A 17,163-nucleotide genomic window follows, 5' to 3' on the forward strand; every position below is an offset into this window, starting at 1 on the left:
ACTTTTTTTTCAACATTATTCATGAAATCCTATTCAAAAAACTCCTTATCGCAGATTTCTTTGGAAGTGCAAGGACAAATTAACAGTGCAGATCTACATCTCATTGTGGGAAAGCAAATTAGAGTTACATTAACAGATGAACAACAACACCAGGGCTCTATGATTAGACCAACACCATTTGGCAAGTAATATTTGTCATTTGGAAACTCCAGACAGAAACAATAACAAGTCAATTCCCTGCCTGAGCAGAAGAGGAAGGAAGTAAAGGAAAGAGGGAGACCCCAGTGCTGATGGCGTTGATACCTGTGATGGTGTCTGCAAAGACAGGGTCTAAGAAGGTCCCTCTGTACACCCCGTACAGATTGGCCCTGTACCACGTGGTGGGGGAGAGGCCAGAGAGGGTGAGGCTGCGGGTATCCGCAGGCACCGTGTGGTTTTGCCACTCAGCACCCGTTTCTGCATTGGTAACTTCAATCAGAAAGGCTTCAAATGCCCCGTCCTCAGCAGACCAGGACAGGAGGAAGCTGTCCCATGACACATCGCTGACAGTGACATTGGTCACAACAGGCTTCTCCTCCTCTGGGTGATGACAAACACATCAACATGGAGTTACAGGACTGGGACAGACACACACAAACATGTTGAATGGACAAAAAAAGGTTAGACCAATACAGGTTTCAAAGGCTGATAATAGACTTTTTTGGACAGGAACTGGACAGAATTTAAGGAGACTGCAGATTTATATTTCTAGAAATTAATAACCAGATTTGGCTCAACATATTGGTCCAACCTTACAACAGACAAACACACAGATTCAGGAAATTCTTGTGGTGTATTTGAACATTGATTCCTGTTGATAACAATGTTAATGAAAACAATGAAAATGGTGAAACATATAAAGAATAAGCTTCTTCTGAACCGTGAATGAGTCCTGCCTCATTTATTTGTATTTAAATCAGTCCATGTTGCCGTCAAAAAGTAAAAATAAGGCCTTAATTTGTCCTGAGTGGAAATACCTTATTTACACTACAAAAGGTCAGAGAGAACAAACGCCTGTCATTATCAATGCCTGCCTATGGCCATCTCCTCTAAATGACCATACAAGTGGAAAGACTTAGATATAGAGAGCGGCAGGAAGACATGCTGATGCAGTTTGGGCAGATTAATGGCTGTGAATGAGCCATCAACATTTCAAGGTGCAGCGTAGCCCGACCAGTATGGCAGAAGTACGCCATCCACTTCAAACCCAGGGGAAGGCCATGCAGCTTCCTGTAATTGGAGTCCATTGTGTGTGCAAGCATTCAGAGAGTAGACTAGAAAGAGACGGAAATAGATGGCCCAGGTAAACATCAAGGCTCCCATTATCCTCTCCTCACTGTGTGCAAGAGTAGCGCAAAAGGGGGTAGACAAAAGGAATGTGATGGGTTGGGGGGAGGGTGTGTTGGAGGATGGGGGGAGTGGCTTTGCTGAAATCAACTGATCATTGAGAGCTCAGGTGGGCAAGGACGATGCATTTACTGTACAATGTGTCTAATGAGTGTCTATCCCTTAAGTCAGCATTGTGTTCATTGCTGCAAACTTTCCCCCTGAAACTGTTATAAAGTTGCATTGATAAACAGGTCAATTACATTCTAATTGTCATTTCTAAGCAGACTATGAAGAGTGATTTAATGAGTTATAACACACATGGAGTTGCAATTAATGAAGAAACCAGTAAAACACAGTTGTAATATTATAAAACACATTTTCATAGGGGAATTTACAATGACTCACAAATACAGAAGGGAAATCGATAGAAAGGTAAGCTGGGAAATTCCGGAGTTTGTATAATCACCTGAAACGTAAGCCCCTTTCACACTGGCCAAAAAACCTGTTTAAACCTGCAAACAACCGGCGTTTTCTGCAGTGTGAAAACATTTAATCGGCATTCAGCCCCGCTCAAATGACTCTGCAATAGACCCGGGTAATAATCGGCGTCACCGTCAAACCCGGGGGAACGCGCAAATTTGCGCGATGACGGAGGCAACGAAGGCTCGTCTCATCTGTCGGTAACTGCTGTTACCTCACCAGCACGTGGCTCCGAACTGTAGTAAAGAGACCACTCGCATGTAGCTAGCTCGCATAGCCTAGCTTTGGCTCATTGGTGGTAACAACTAACACAATCCATATCATCGATGAGGTTTAGAACGGGGCACTTTATTTCAACCCTTCGGCGGACATACAGTACACGGCCTCATCAGGCGGTCTCTCACTTCTCACAGTGGCCATAAACTGTCGTAACATGGATGGATGTTTCTACTGTGGCTGCAGCTATGTACACACAACCACAGTGCCAACCTTCTTCTTCTCTCATACACACACACTTCAAACCCCATAAAGCCACCTGCTTAAAGGGCCAGGCTTGGCTCATAACACTGCGCTGAGTTTGTAAACTTGAAAGAGTGACAGTGACAAGTTCAAGATACAAGGTAACGTTGACCACCGGCTCATGATTACCATGCTTTTTTGTTGTTTACTACACTGTTCTTCTTCTTTGTTTTATGCACGCAACTGCTCTTTACTGCCACCTATGACCGCCACCTGTCACTACACTGTTTTCCTGCTGGAGATCATCAGACCCTGGTCTGCTCGCAGTGTGAGGCAATTGCCGATTAAATGCGGGTCGACCAGTGTTTAAAAAACCCAGGTCTACACGGTAATTTTGGTGTGAAAGTGGTATAAGATGCTTGCTAAATGACGCTAAATCCTACACACTGAACCTTTAACTTAACAAATGATCACTTACCCAGTGGTTTTTTACCCATGTTGTTTTTGTTTGTTTTCTAGATCAGGTTTCTTCCCACATTACATTTCAATGGATGTGAATGGAATTTAATTTCTGGTACCGACAACATTAAAAAAAATCTCTTCAAATTTGCTTTACACAGACATTTGATCAAATGGTTTTACAGGGATTACTTTATTTCTTAGTTTTTATCAACATTGTCAGCACCTAAAAGCTAACCCAATTCAAGTCCTCATCGTTGTATTAATGCATACTCAGAGATCTCAGACACAGAGATCTTTTAAACCTGTCCACATGGCGAGATACCACTGCGTGTAATGTAACCATTTCTTTAAGTTTAGCTTCAGTTCCTGTTGTCAATTGCACCTGAAGATGCTTGTTCATGACTAAATCAAATGGTTTCCTGAGATATCACCTTGTCATTCTGATATCTGCCATTTGACACACACTCACTCATATCATACTGTGAAGGCCGCATGCGGGACAATGATCTTGCTTAGTTCATGCTTTCTATTGACTGTTTTCCACTGCTGAGAATGAGCTACTCATGCACTAACACCATATGAGATGGTCAAAACTAATCCCCAAAATGTTGGCAATAGTAGTACAATTTTACTCTTGTGTCTCCAGTAGCTGTCACTTTTTAAGGCGTCAGAGCTGGTCATGCAACATTGCAACAGAGTACGACCTTCTGGGTGGCTGGCATCAGGTTTACACTCCTCTTATGGCGTTGTACACATTAAGCACGTAACATTTCAGCACCTCGTTGGAACCAAATTCTCTTAATCGTTACAGCGATTGTCAGGCTCAAGAAGAACCCCCAACCTCCACTCCAAACCTCTCGTCACCTAGTCCGCCCCTCCTCTTTTCCTTCAATCCCTCCTGTAAAATGGGTGTGAGCTGTGTTTGCAGTACATGTCTGGAGATGATAACAGCAGCAGATTTGCCAGGCTGAGGATTAGAGAGCTGCTAATTTTCCGAGACAATGTTTTAACAGGAGTCTCAGCATGTGGCCTTTTATCTGACAGACCCACGTATTCATTGTGGTCAAATCGCACAAAGCCAGAAGGGAGCAGGGCTTACACCAACAATTATCACATGAATGAACATTTTGGAGGGCGCAATGTCCATAAAAAACCCCAGCCTCTAACTGCCCCAACAACACACACACACACCCAAAGGTTCATTCAATCTATATCAATCTCTCAATCATACATGCCACACATGAGCAAGTGGACATAAAGAATAGAGACGTGCAGGCGAGCACTCACTCACCCCAACCACCCACCCACCCCCCGACACCAAAACCTGTATTCTTCTTGGCAGTGTGCAATCCACAAAAATGCAACAAAAGACAGTTAATCCCAGGCTCACTAACTTTTCCTCGTGCCATATTGATTATTGCCTGTAGCTGTGCGTTTAAATGGGGGCCCGTTACATAACTGGAAGATTTACTTGTGAAATGTTTGACTTGGAGGTTCAACAACCATAGCACAAAAATATGCCAGTCCCCTCATATGTCTTTTCTTGTTTTGGTAAAAAAAAAAAAACAGAGGGAAAAAGAAAAATAATCAATGCGTCTTGAAGGGGGTCGGAGTGGGGAGGTGGTGTTATGTAGAGGCAGACAGACTAACATTCAGCAGCTAATAATGAATTCAATTCATAGCTTCAGTTTGGCTTTGGCACTGAAGGACAAAAAAAACAAACTGGTTTTTAATGAGGACTTCTCCTATTGTCATGGCTCATGGAAACAGTGAGATGCATTCAGGGGAGCCTCCACTTCTGAAACATTTTACAGATACTGAAAATCCCACATGCCAAGGCTAAGCTCCTAATACAGTCAAAGGCGAAATTTGACCACCTCTCTGGTTAAGTGTAGTAATCTGACCCACATAAAGATATTAAGGCAGCTTTACAACAAACAAACTGCTGCTCTTTCTACAAAGTGATCTTGTTACTCTGGATAAAGACACTTTCAATTGTTCTCATAGATACTTTTTTCTTTTACAGTACCTAGTTACACTGATTAGTCTCTTCAGGCAAGGTTTTTCCTTTTACAGAAACCAGGCCAGTGTTAAAACTATCGCCATGACTACCACTTCAGGTAAGGGAGAAAATAAGGTTTTTATAGTTCAGACGACTAAACCATTTAAAATTAGGGATGTATTGAGATTGTGCAAGAAAAAAAATTCTCTGATAGATATCTTATCTGGGTAATAATGAAGAGCAAGGTATCAGATATGTCAGTATTATCATTCCAGTGTTTCCTCACAGATGTGTTTAGACACTGTAATGTCAAACAAGGGACCACCGCTTGATCAGAAAAATTGTGTGTGCTTGTCTGTTTTTGCAGTACTGACCTGTGGGTGCGGAGATGGTAGCCGGTGAACTGGTCCTGCGGCCCCTCTCAGCTGTGATGCTGATGGTGTACAGCATGCCGGATGTCAGGCCCCTCAGGGTGTGAGACTCAGAACTGCCTGGGACCACCTCCTCAGCCCTGTGGCCATCAGCGGAAACATGTACCAGTCTGTAGGAGTCTAGTTTGGCCAGGGGGCGCTTCCACTCCAGCAAAATGGTGGTCTCTGTCACCTCTGCAACAGTCAGCTCCTTGGGAGCATCCAGAGCTGATGAGAGGGGTAGAGGACGGATTTGATTTAATATTTACACAGCAACATGTACAAGACAAACCCGCCTAAAACCACCCTCTGTACACATGCCAATTCACATACAATAGCACAATGTCAACTCAACCAATAGTTGTGTTATGACAGTTTCTTCCCCCCTATGAAACATGCAGCCATTTGTTTTATGTTCACATTTTATTTCACATTAAGAGTAGGACCACTGGGCACTTAAGCCACAGTGACATGCTAAATAACTGCATGTAAAGTGACAATTACTAAACAGGTTTGTTTAAAAGAACATTCTGATGAACAAAAGAAATGTTCGATTAAAAAATATGAATGCTGCAGCAGCAAAACAAAACAAACAGTGGTTTTGCCCTATCAAGCAATAGCGGAGAAGACTTCAAATACTTCCTGGTTCAACATTCGCCACTGGATCCCTCCCAAAATGTAATTACCTGTGACCATGGCAGAAACCTATGGTTGATAACATTTTCGTGAAAATCCGTCCATAACTTTTTGAGGAATCCCGCCAACAAACAAATAAACTTACACACCAACTTATTGACATAACTTTGGCGGAGTAAAAGGAAAAAAAAAGTAAATGCTGCAGCATTAGGAGATTTTTCAGCAAGGCTGAAATAAGATGAAATCAATTATCTTTCATACATAAATATAAAGAAGATAAAATATAAATTATATTATCAATTATAAGCAGAACAGTATGTATTTGAGTACTGAGTACGTGAAAGCATCCTACCAGTCACTGCGTTGGTGGTCGTGGGCTGACTCTCCCGCTCATCCTTCACGGCCGTGACACCCATCCCATATTCTGTGCCAGGTCTCAGGCCTGCATAAAGCCACAAAATGAAAACACTGTGACACTGAAATAAAAAGCAGTGTCATGTTTTGTTTGTGCAAGTCCACTGAGGTGTTACTAAATGAACGATGGGGAGGCTCTGTGGTCAAGTGGCCAGCTGTTTCATCTAATGGCTCCGGTGCCTGTGGCAAAACACAAAAAGACTCTCATGCGACTTGATTGCATAATAGATCGCCGCCTAATTGCATTTCATGGTGAGCCTGTGCTCGCTGGGGAGCATCAGTGCTGTATTTGCATTGATGGAACTATAGGGCCCTTGTCGCAGAGCAAAAACACCACTTGCTAGGATACCGGGCTGTGATGGCCCTTTGGTTCGCACAATTAAGCTCTCTCTCAGCCTGATTGCCTCTTATTCCTTTATTAACTCCCACAGAGGTCATCACACCCAGAGTCTTACAGCATGAAATTACACTTAATGCCCAGCAAACTCATTATCAATAAAATCATGAGCGTGAAGGCAATTACAGATAATAACTGCATGAAAGAAGTGCTTAATTGAGTGTATGTTTGTGTGTGCGCGGGTGTGTGTGTGTGGGGCAATGGCTGAATGGACACAGTACTTTATTTCCATGAGACAGGCCTCCGAAGGACAAAGAATTGGCTGGACAAAGACACTGTTAGCCCATTCTTAGAAGCTTTTTGTTTTTGTTGTTGTTGTTTCCCATGATATCTAATCCTGCCATGCAGCGGCACACAATGCAGGAACAAACAAATCCGCCTTAACATATGGTTTTATAATGTCAGCTGTGCAGACAGATAAAAAAGTGCCCACTTGTCTTGTTTAAGCAAGATCCCTCGGCTTTGTAGACGGGCAAACATTTCAGGACACAAAAAGAAGACGACCCATTCTGGAGATGAGCAGGCTGAATAAAACAGTGACCCTCAATTTCTACTAAAGCTTTTCAGCTGTGTCTGCTGCTAATTGTGAACTCAAAGCAGACAAAAAGATTAAAAAAACACTGAGTGTGTACAGTCACAGTTAAACAGCCCATTGGGTTTAGCTGAGCAGGACTAAGTCGTTTTGTTACTGTAGCAGTGATCGATGCTGGCCTCGACCTAATTGCAGGGTCACATGGTTAGTGAGTGAGTGCAGGGCCCTGAATTAATTAAACTCTGAATTAACTGCAGATTATATACAAAACTTAAAATCCAAGAGGCTGAAAACATAAAGTATGTAGAAATATGATTATTTTAACTGATTATTTGAACTTGGAAACAAACAAGTATCACATTTAACATGTTACATTTTGCTCTCCTAATAAAATGCCTTAGACAACATGATTAAATACGTTGGTACTTTGTACTATGTACTATGTAATTTTATGGCATATTATTAGGTTATTATTATTATTAGGGTCATTAGGTTAGAAAAAAACATAAATATCACCGTGCTGTGAGAGAAAAACTCAAAATATCCATTGTTAAAATAGTAAATTTGCAAGAAAAAAACTTGGTTATTCCCTGAGATTATAGTCAGAAATGTACGAGAAAAAAAGTCACACATTTTGATTAAAGTAACAAACTTCCCAAAAGAGTAGTTTGTTTTTGTCATGGAACTTTGCGATCAGATTTAGCAATAAGAAGCAGTTATGTCTGACTACAAGTGATAATTATTTTTATTTTATTCATTTATATTTTTATTAGGGGGAGGATGATAATAAAGATGATCATGATGGTTCTGGAAGGCAAATGCTGAGGGCAAAGAGGGAGTGGTGGTTTCAAGGACGGAGCCAAACAAGGCTGAGCTGTGAGTGTTGTTCGATGACCAGGGGACCGACCTGGGAGGCAGACAAGGCAGGGGTCTGAGCAAAGCTGGGGACTGGTGGAGATGAGTTGGTTGTGGAGAGGTGTGTTGTGTGGGGGACAAGGCAGGCAGAGAGTCGACCAGACAAACATGATGTGATCTGAAACACAGGTCACTCAGAGAAAACTACCTGAGTGTTGTAGTTCCTGATGCACAAACTCATTAATTTGTGACTCTCAGAGAATATGAGGTATATGTTTTTTTTTATTATGACTATGTTCATTATTCGCAACATTACCCCATCCGTAAATATTTTTTTTAACCTACAATGGCTCTAACATGTGGTCATAAACAACTTTATTAATGGTTTTGAGAGAAACTTTCGATTCTGGTATGTTTTCTATTTAGCAGCATCTGTAACAGGGCGGCTGTGGCTCAGCCGCCCTGTTACAGATGCTTTCGTCCACCAACTCGAAGGTTGGCGGTTCTATCCCAGCGTCCTTGGGCAAGACACTTAACCTTAACTTACCTCTGACGACTCTTCCGACAGTGTATGCATGTGTAGTCATGTGTAACAGAAAAATGCGCTGTAAATAGCAGCGCTGTATGAATGTGTGTGAATGGGTGAAAAACACTTTCAGTGGCTAGAAAAGCGCTATATAAATACAGTCCATTTAACCTTGCTGTCATCTTCACTCTGTAACTACATTATTCTCAGCCGAGTAGCAGACCCTCATGCTCTACCATAGCCATTTTTTTACATTTCATAATTAATGACTTCTGTGACGATCTGGCACAAAGACTGTCCCAGTGTAAGAATTCTCTGTGAAGGAACCTTTGAGGAAGCTGGCCTGATAATTTTTACTGATGTGATTGGGTGTTCTTTTATTTTTGTGACAGTTATGAGCCTTTGATTCACCATGCGCAGTAATGCGATTAATGTATTAAAGGCAAACTGTAACTCGTTCAACTCACCAGAAATGTTGTGATGAGGTCAGAATCAACATTTTGGCTTCATATTTTGTTGCACACATGGGTTTTGATATGACTTGATTAATTCCTGTAATGCTGGTGTCAGGATGAATTGGTAATAGAGGAATCCAGGGGTTGCTAGAAGTAGCTGTGTCTTGTTGGTGTCAGTGTCAGTGTAACTTGAGCAAAACTGGTCAAACCTCTACTTCAGAAATAAGATATAATATTAACAACTTCTAGATTGCCAGGTTGTAAAAAACTCTGATTCCACTATGTAACAAGGCACCATTAAATAGTAATTGGCAACTAATGGCTTTACTAACAGCTAATAAACAATTTACTAATCCTTAAGGGATTATTATTATTATTATTATTATTATTATTATTATTATTATTATGATTATTATTATTATTATTATTATTATTATTATAAACTATTAATAATAACAACACTTTTTAGGTGGCCAGGTTGTGAAACATTACTTTGCCTGGTGTGGACCCGTCTCCAGGATGACTCCTGGGTGACATTACCAATTGTACCATGTACTTTCTGGAAGAACATCTGGACTGAAATCCACTCAAATGGATGGGTTGATGGGTCACATATAAGACAGTGAGAAACTGGACAAAAAGACAAAGAAATGTCTTGATAGGATAATGACTACCAGCCGAAGTTGTTAGCTACTTATTAATGATCCATAATTAGTGAATGATTTGTTGACCATTAATACAGGTATTAGCTACAAATTATAAACTCCTTCATTAATAATGACAAAACAGTATGAATAAAATAATCTGCACAATTAGCACTATGTAGTATCTACAAAGCATGTATATTTTCTGTATATAGATAAATACACTGTGACGAGTGAGTAAACTCCATCCGCAGATGAAGAAGGATGTGGCTGACAGCTCTTGAAATACTAAGTGAACCTTGAGTTAAGGTTGTTGTACAAATGAAGAAGGATGTGGCTGACAGCTCTTGAAAAACTAAGTGAGCCTTGAGTTAAGGTTGTTGTACTTGGAAGAAACGTTACATAACACTGTGTATTTGGCCTGCACACAGATACTGGGGGTGTTAACCTGGATGTATGTGTGTTTGTGTGTGTGTGTATGTGTGTGTTTGTGTGTGTGTGTGTGTGTGTGTGTGTGTGTGTGTGTGTGTGTGTGTGTGTGTGTGACTCTGCGGGGCAGTACCGGTAATCTTGGCCTGGGTGGTGTCCTTGGGTCCTGGAGAGAAGAGCAGCTCTCCGTGCTCGCCTCCAGACAGAGGTCCGTACTTGATGCGAAAGTTTTCCACCTGAGCTCGACTGTTCTTCCACTCCAGGGTGATGCTTTCATCTGTCAGTTCCACGGTCTGCAGGTCTCTGGGGGCGTCCAGGTCTAAACAAGAAAAACGAATGGACTTAGAGAGACGTAAGTTTAACTGTATTTCTAATTAAGGTTGTCCACACATACATAGCTCATCTGGTCATTATACAACAACAAACAGTTAGCAGCTCACTGATCTTATAGTTACTAGTCTTACCTGTGAGGAAAGACTCATAAACAGGAATACTGGTCCTTTCTCCCATCCGAGCAGTCAGCGACACCTCATACTGTGTGTCGGGCGTGAGGCCTCCCAGGTGGTACTGGGTGTCCGAGGAGGACAGCTCCATCACGTTGCGGTCAGCGGGGTCTGAGCTGGGCCCGTAGGAGACGCTGATGTGGTCAAGCTGGGCCACAGGCTGGAACCAGGTCACCAGCGCTGTGGTGTCTGTCACGTCACGCACGTTAACCTGGCCGGGGGCATCAATCCCTACAGGGGTAAGGTAAGTAACATAGTCAATTTATATCCCCTTCTATTTGCATACACACAGGGTCAAAGGTATTTGAGGAAAGATGTTTTATTTTGTACCATTTTGTTCTTTGTGTGTGGTGTGTCTTTTAAGTTGATAAATTATCAATGGAGGTTAATTTATTTACTAAAAACACCATGAAAAACACAATGATTCATTAGATAATCACAAAATAATGTCTTGATTGATTGCAGGGATAAGAAAAACAGGTCATGTGTGTTTCATGTCTCTTATCTATGTACGCATGTGCCCTACAAAGACAAAAAATATTTTCTATAATTTTGGATCAGACCAGAATACAGTTGTGAGATTAATTTGATATTAGTCTATTTAGGAATATTTCTTCATTGTCCATATTTAACAAATTTCTGGTCAACTGTTTTTGAATGTCTATCAGCTCTAAGCAATGAACCTCTCAAACCCAACAGCCATTTTTGGAATAACACCAGTGGAAATACAAATTGCAAATGCATATAAAAAAGCAATAGCATTTGGAAGCCTCATTGCACGTCGATTGATTTTAATGACTTGGAAGTCAAACAAACAACCCCCCTTCAGAGGATGGATTAATGAAGTTCTTTCCCTGCTTCAACTTGAGAAAATAAGACATACACTAAATGGGCCTCCTAATAAATTTACTACGATATGGTCTTCATTCATTAACCAGGTGCAGTCACTGACTTGATCTTTGTTTGTCTCTATATTGTCTAATTCATTCATTGTAATTGTATTTTTACTTTGTTTTTCTTTTTTGTTGCTGTTGTTTGAATTATTTGTTGTTGTTTATGTTGGCTCTTGCGCTCAGGGGAGGATGGGTGAGATTTGGGATGGGTAACTGTGGGAAGCATGTGTGTACATGGTTGTTTGTTTGTATATAAAAATGCAAAATTGAAAATAAAGTTATAAAAAAAAGGATATTTCTTCATGTATAATGAAATATATTTCAAGTTTGAATTTCCCAATATCCAAAACGTGGAAAATTCCTGCATTCCTTCAAACTCCAGTTGTTCAAAATAATGACCCTCCATCATTTGCATGATTTTTTTATTTATTTCTTTCCTTCTTTTTTTCTTCATTCATTTTTTTTATGTAAGTTTAACATCTTTAGCAGTGGGGAACAAATAGGCTTTCGAGGAAGACCAAACATATCAGCATTATACATGTTATATTTAAACTCTTTCATTTAATAATTATTCTGATTCTACTAGTTTTTGCCTCATGTTCATCAGGTTTGCTTCAGAAATGAAAGAGTCACTGTCTTAACACCATAAGAATAGAGTTATCCAAACAGAGATATTTTCAGTTCATTTTCATTAGTGGACTGTTATAAGAAAAAAGTGAAAATATTTAAAACACATCTCCAAATTAGGGGGTTAGAGGTTCAATATGTTAATGCTCAGCTAATGAACACTGATTAGATATGTGGGAAAAAAATCATATTTGTGTCTCAATTTGTATCTGAGGAGGTTTTTTTGAGTTTTTTTTGTTGCATTGTTAAATCACCTGGCTTTTTTCTTGCTCTACCCACCGATAAAAAGAAATCCTTATCCCGATCGATCATGAAGCACAGGTGGAGTGATGGGGTTTGGTGCGGAGGCAAACATCAGGGTGTGAAATGGATGCATGAATGTACCATTTCAGCAATGCAGGTACTGAAATATGTGACAGCCCCCTTGCATTTATGAGGCTATTCAAACTATTAATAGGTCAAACCCCTGTGCCCATGAAGTGTGCCTTTTCAAAGGGCACTGAAATTGATTTGTCACACACAAGCAACTTTAGAAAAGTCAAGCTTCTGTGCAGGGCTGATAAATTAAGAATCTATGTTTGAGCTTAAAGCAAATTTGTCTGCCAAGGAGGCTGCAAGTGTGACGTTCAGATGTCACAATACCATTCTCCTGGGAGGCCGGTGGCCCTCTGAGCCCGAGTGCTCCACTGACTGGAGCCTCCCACACATTGTGGGTTGGGTTGGAGGGGATGGAGAGAAGGGGAGCGCAGTGTAGGGACCTGCTTCACACATTTAGCCCGTCAGCATGCAAATCCCACAGTACACGCCGCAGGCTGGTGTAATGGACCTCATAACTCACCTGACACGTTGGTGAACATTTTCGCGTGCACGAGTGAATACTTGCATTTGCAGTAGCTATGAAAATATTCATCCTGTTTGACTTTTTCTTGTCTTAGAAGTACCTAAAAAAGCAGCGACCCCCACATGAACAACCTGTTCACTCTGTGTAACTAAAGCAAAAAATGGAGAACAGTTGATTCTTGATATTATAGCATGCATACCTTATTCTTACTGTATAATTTCAAGAGTCAAAAGTACCATACACTATATTACTGTGCACCCTGCATACCTTATTCTCACTTACTTACTCATTACACATTACTCAAAGAACATCAGTTCCTTAAACCTCTACATACCTTTGTATTTGATACATGTAGAGTTGAGAACAGAACTGTGTATACCCCTGTGCAATATCACTAAAATGTTCAAGATTAAAGCTATACCATTTTACAATAATTGTATTATCTTTTAGTTGATTCCAAGTGTTTTTGATCTCATGGTTGATTAAGAACAAACAGGACAGGTAGACTGCATTGAAAATACAGGCTCAAAGTAAAATATCAATGTAACTAAAATTATCTCATGAACCATGTTATGAAATAACTGTCCACACCACCTTTTATTGAGGAAATAAAAACTCAGATGGGAAAATGCTTCAGACCTGTGGTGTGGATTATCTGTGGAAACTGTAAAAATAAAATATTAAAGAAAACAAAAGAATTGCATTTCACTAATGAAGAGTGTGATGACTTTTGTTGTAGGCACTTCTTAGATATATACATTCTTTACAGTTTAATTAGCCACACGTTTCTGTTTTTAAAAAAATCGTTGACCTACATATTTGGCTTTGTGTATAAAAAAATCTAATTGAATTTAATGGACATATGTATGTATGTATGAAATACATATCCATTTGTCATGGAGGACAAGGATTTTCTTTCCATAAAGTCCTTCAATTTAACTGCTCTCACAGGAAAGTCATGATCCACTTTATTCAATAAATATAATAAGAATATAGAATGCAGGGTGCATTTTCCTTAGAATGCAGAACAGTATGTGCTACTCATAAGAATAATGGATTCAAAAATTACCGCACAATACTACTTCTAACTACAGAACAAGCATTATCAGTGCTCTTTGGTGCCTTTGGTTTAACTACAGAAGTCACTGAGAAAAAAAATTTAAAAAGTAATATATCTAAATATTTAGTTATAGGTTTATAAGAAAATGATTGGTATGGTAGGCCTCTAATGGCATTTCCACTCATCCTTGTGTTTATTCTGGCACAGTGCAGACCATTCTCACATTATAATTAAGCAAAGAAGTGGTCTGACCCACTGCTGGAAGAAACTGTCATTTATTAAACTTAGTGTTGAATATATGTTGAACTTGGCAGCACTTGTTGGATGTGCTTTGTTGAAAAGAAGTCTCCCTGGGGTAACAGCCAGCACAGTTAAAGTAAAAGGTTTAAGTTTCAGCCAGCCACAGAGCCCTTCAACCCTGTTTTTTCTCTTCATATCAATCCCCAGCCCCGAGTTCCTCGGAGTGTAACAATCCATTGGGATTTATTGCCTGATGGAGCTGTGGAGATATCTCATAACTTGCCAAAAGGGCTGGAAATCCATATCTATCTTCACTAACCTGACTAAATCAAAACAACTCAGTGAAATTGAATGAGCTAATCTCTCATGGTTGACATGTCGGGCTGTTTACAATACTGAGCTGGGAACTGTAAAACGAATAGACCAGATGGAGAATTCAATGAACCTATGCAAGGTATGAAGGTGACGACCTTTACGACCTGTGACAGCTCCAAGTGACACTTTATTCCACAATAAACTCTTTTCCAGATTTATACTCCTGCAAACCTGTTTTTACAATATCATGAGGTCAATACTGTACCATTTATTCACAGAGCTGTGTTCACATATGTCCCACTGTTCCTTCCTCATCTCTTCTCACTCAGCAAATATTACAATAAATCTTTGACTGTTGCTCTTCAAAGATGTTTGGATTTGAACAATTACTAAATCACCAGTGAGTGCGACTCTTGTGTGATGGCCACCTCAGTGCTCGCAGCTCTGGCATCAGGTGTCTGCTCTGTGTTCCCATCATGGGAACGTGCAAAGCTGAAGTGGAAACTATCAGTGTTTTGCTGAGTTATCATTGGCTCACAACAATGCCAGCTTAGAGACACCTGAGGGGCTGTGCACTATAGGGTTTCATTACGGAGCTATGACCAAGACACCAGCTTTATGTTCATAAATAATAAAAAAGTAACAAACAATCCAATCTTCAATATCACAAGCGCGCAACCAGACTTGTTTATGTATTACACTGAGGAAGGTGACGGCCTCCTCATAACTTCACCCGATGTATTCATCTCTGCAGAAGAAGCCTGGGTGACTTTGAAGTCACACACATCATGTGTGTCATTATCAACTGTACTTTGATTACTTCCTAATTTTGTAATTTATACATTATGTGCTTTCAGCTTGTTGTGATATTCTTTTTGGGTTTTGCAACCCTCATATTATGGTAACAAAAAGGATCCTTTATGTGGTGGATTGATGGGTTCTTATATTATTGGATATATTATCAGAAGATATCAATCTACCAAAAAAGATAGAAGTGATAGAAATTATGCATTATTATGCAATTATGCAAAGAGGTAAGTCTGGAAATCCACTGGAACACAACCATTCCAGTAAGTCTGAAACAAAAGATTGGTAAGCCGGTTAGCAGTGTGAATGTGTACACTTACTTGTGATGAGGTTCTTGGAGGCAGGCGGTCCACGCTTGTTGTTCTTCACCACCTCAAGTTTGACCTCGTACTCTTGGCCGGGGCCCAGGCCAGACTGCTCAAAGGTGGTCTCTGGATGGCCAAGTGAGTTAAGAATCTCACCATCCTCCTCTTTCTGCCAGCACCAAAACACACTAGTCATCAACCACTTCAAAGACTAGTCCTGGCATAATGTGAGGAGTGTGGGGGACATCCAAATCATACATAATGGCACTCTGGGTGGCGTTTGGACTTAAGAGTTGACAGGGTACTCGCTTTAACAGAGCGTGGCTTTAAGCAGATCCCAGTAGCACTGTTTGGAAAAGTTTCTATGAGCACTCAAAAAGGAAAATAAAGCATCAAAGAAAGCAACATTTTCTATGTGCTGCATGGGGACACTGGAGCTGTCGGGACATGCTAACAGTTTTGACTGCTGTGTTTTCGCATTCTGGGTTGGCTAAACCATTTTCCATAGGATATTTACTCTGATCCTCATGTATGCACATTGGGGAATTACAGAATGTGAATAGTGGTTTCGTATATGGTTTGCAGTGGTTCATATATGGTTTCTACCAGAGGAAAATGTGAATAATGACAGAGGATGCGGTAGGCAGTAGAGTTCAACCACCTCCTGGAATACAGAAGCTCCATTTCGGTGGCAGGACTCACAGTGTTTCTGAAGATGAGGTTCCAGCCGTCAAAGGGAATGTCCAGTGGGTCCCACTGTACCTCCACTGACGTCTCCCGCACTGACTTGAACTTGAGTCCTTCGGGCTCAGGCAGATCTGAGAGTAATGGAGCAAAACTTTAATCTACATTTTAATCCACATTGACAGACTGTATTCTGTAAATTCACACACAGAGGAATCACATACGTGTCGCCACCCTAGCACAGACAGGAACACTCCTCTTGTTGCTGAGAACAGCATAGACGCTGATCAGGTACTCAATTCCAGGCTCCAGCTCCCGAATAGTGGCTACCTTTTGGTCCCCAGGCACCCGCATGTCTAGCTCCAGGCCTCCTGCTGCGGTGGGCACGTATGTGATCAGGTACTCAGTGACACGCATCTCATTTTCCCAGGACAGATCCACTGTCTCAGGGGTGACCTCCCCCACTTTTAGGTCCCTGGGTGGTGAGACTGTGGGGAAACACCGAAACAAATTATCTGCATTGAGGTTTAAAATGGGAGTTTTCTCAGAGTTACTGGATTGTCAGAAATGTCCCGATAGGAAAATTAATTGACCTGCTAAGCATAAAATAACATCAAGTTGATGCAGTGAGAATTTGTAAATGGATGTCCCATCCACAGTTACTTTATCCCAATTCATATTTAGCAGAAACAAACAGCAGATATCATACTTAACTTGAAATAAGTATTTTCACAGACATTTCCATGCATTACTTGATCTATGAGCTGTAGCAGTCTGAGATATTAGGAACTGTCAGACAGTTCATGGAGGTGATTTTCC

At 40.7% G+C, this 17,163-nt stretch overlaps 1 protein-coding gene across 4 annotated transcripts in view; it reads right to left on the reverse strand.

Moving 5' to 3' along the window:
• tncb (tenascin Cb) overlaps positions 1 to 17,163 on the reverse strand; it is a 52,383-nt gene that overhangs the window by 20,193 nt on the left and 15,027 nt on the right. For 3 of the 4 annotated variants that reach the window (XM_035640281.2, XM_035640279.2, XM_035640282.2), the window contains 8 exons: positions 16,569 to 16,832; positions 16,363 to 16,478; positions 15,676 to 15,829; positions 10,534 to 10,803; positions 10,203 to 10,388; positions 6,170 to 6,259; positions 5,146 to 5,409; positions 304 to 579 (listed from right to left, as the gene is read on the reverse strand). In XM_035640281.2, the coding sequence (XP_035496174.1) occupies positions 304 to 579; positions 5,146 to 5,409; positions 6,170 to 6,259; positions 10,203 to 10,388; positions 10,534 to 10,803; positions 15,676 to 15,829; positions 16,363 to 16,478; positions 16,569 to 16,832 (1,620 nt within the window). The remainder of the gene's footprint in view (positions 1 to 303; positions 580 to 5,145; positions 5,410 to 6,169; positions 6,260 to 10,202; positions 10,389 to 10,533; positions 10,804 to 15,675; positions 15,830 to 16,362; positions 16,479 to 16,568; positions 16,833 to 17,163) is intronic. The other variant, XM_035640283.2, reaches the window with a different exon arrangement.

Source organism: Scophthalmus maximus, chromosome 19, assembly GCF_022379125.1.
Source record: "Scophthalmus maximus strain ysfricsl-2021 chromosome 19, ASM2237912v1, whole genome shotgun sequence".
Taxonomy (NCBI): domain Eukaryota; kingdom Metazoa; phylum Chordata; class Actinopteri; order Pleuronectiformes; family Scophthalmidae; genus Scophthalmus; species Scophthalmus maximus.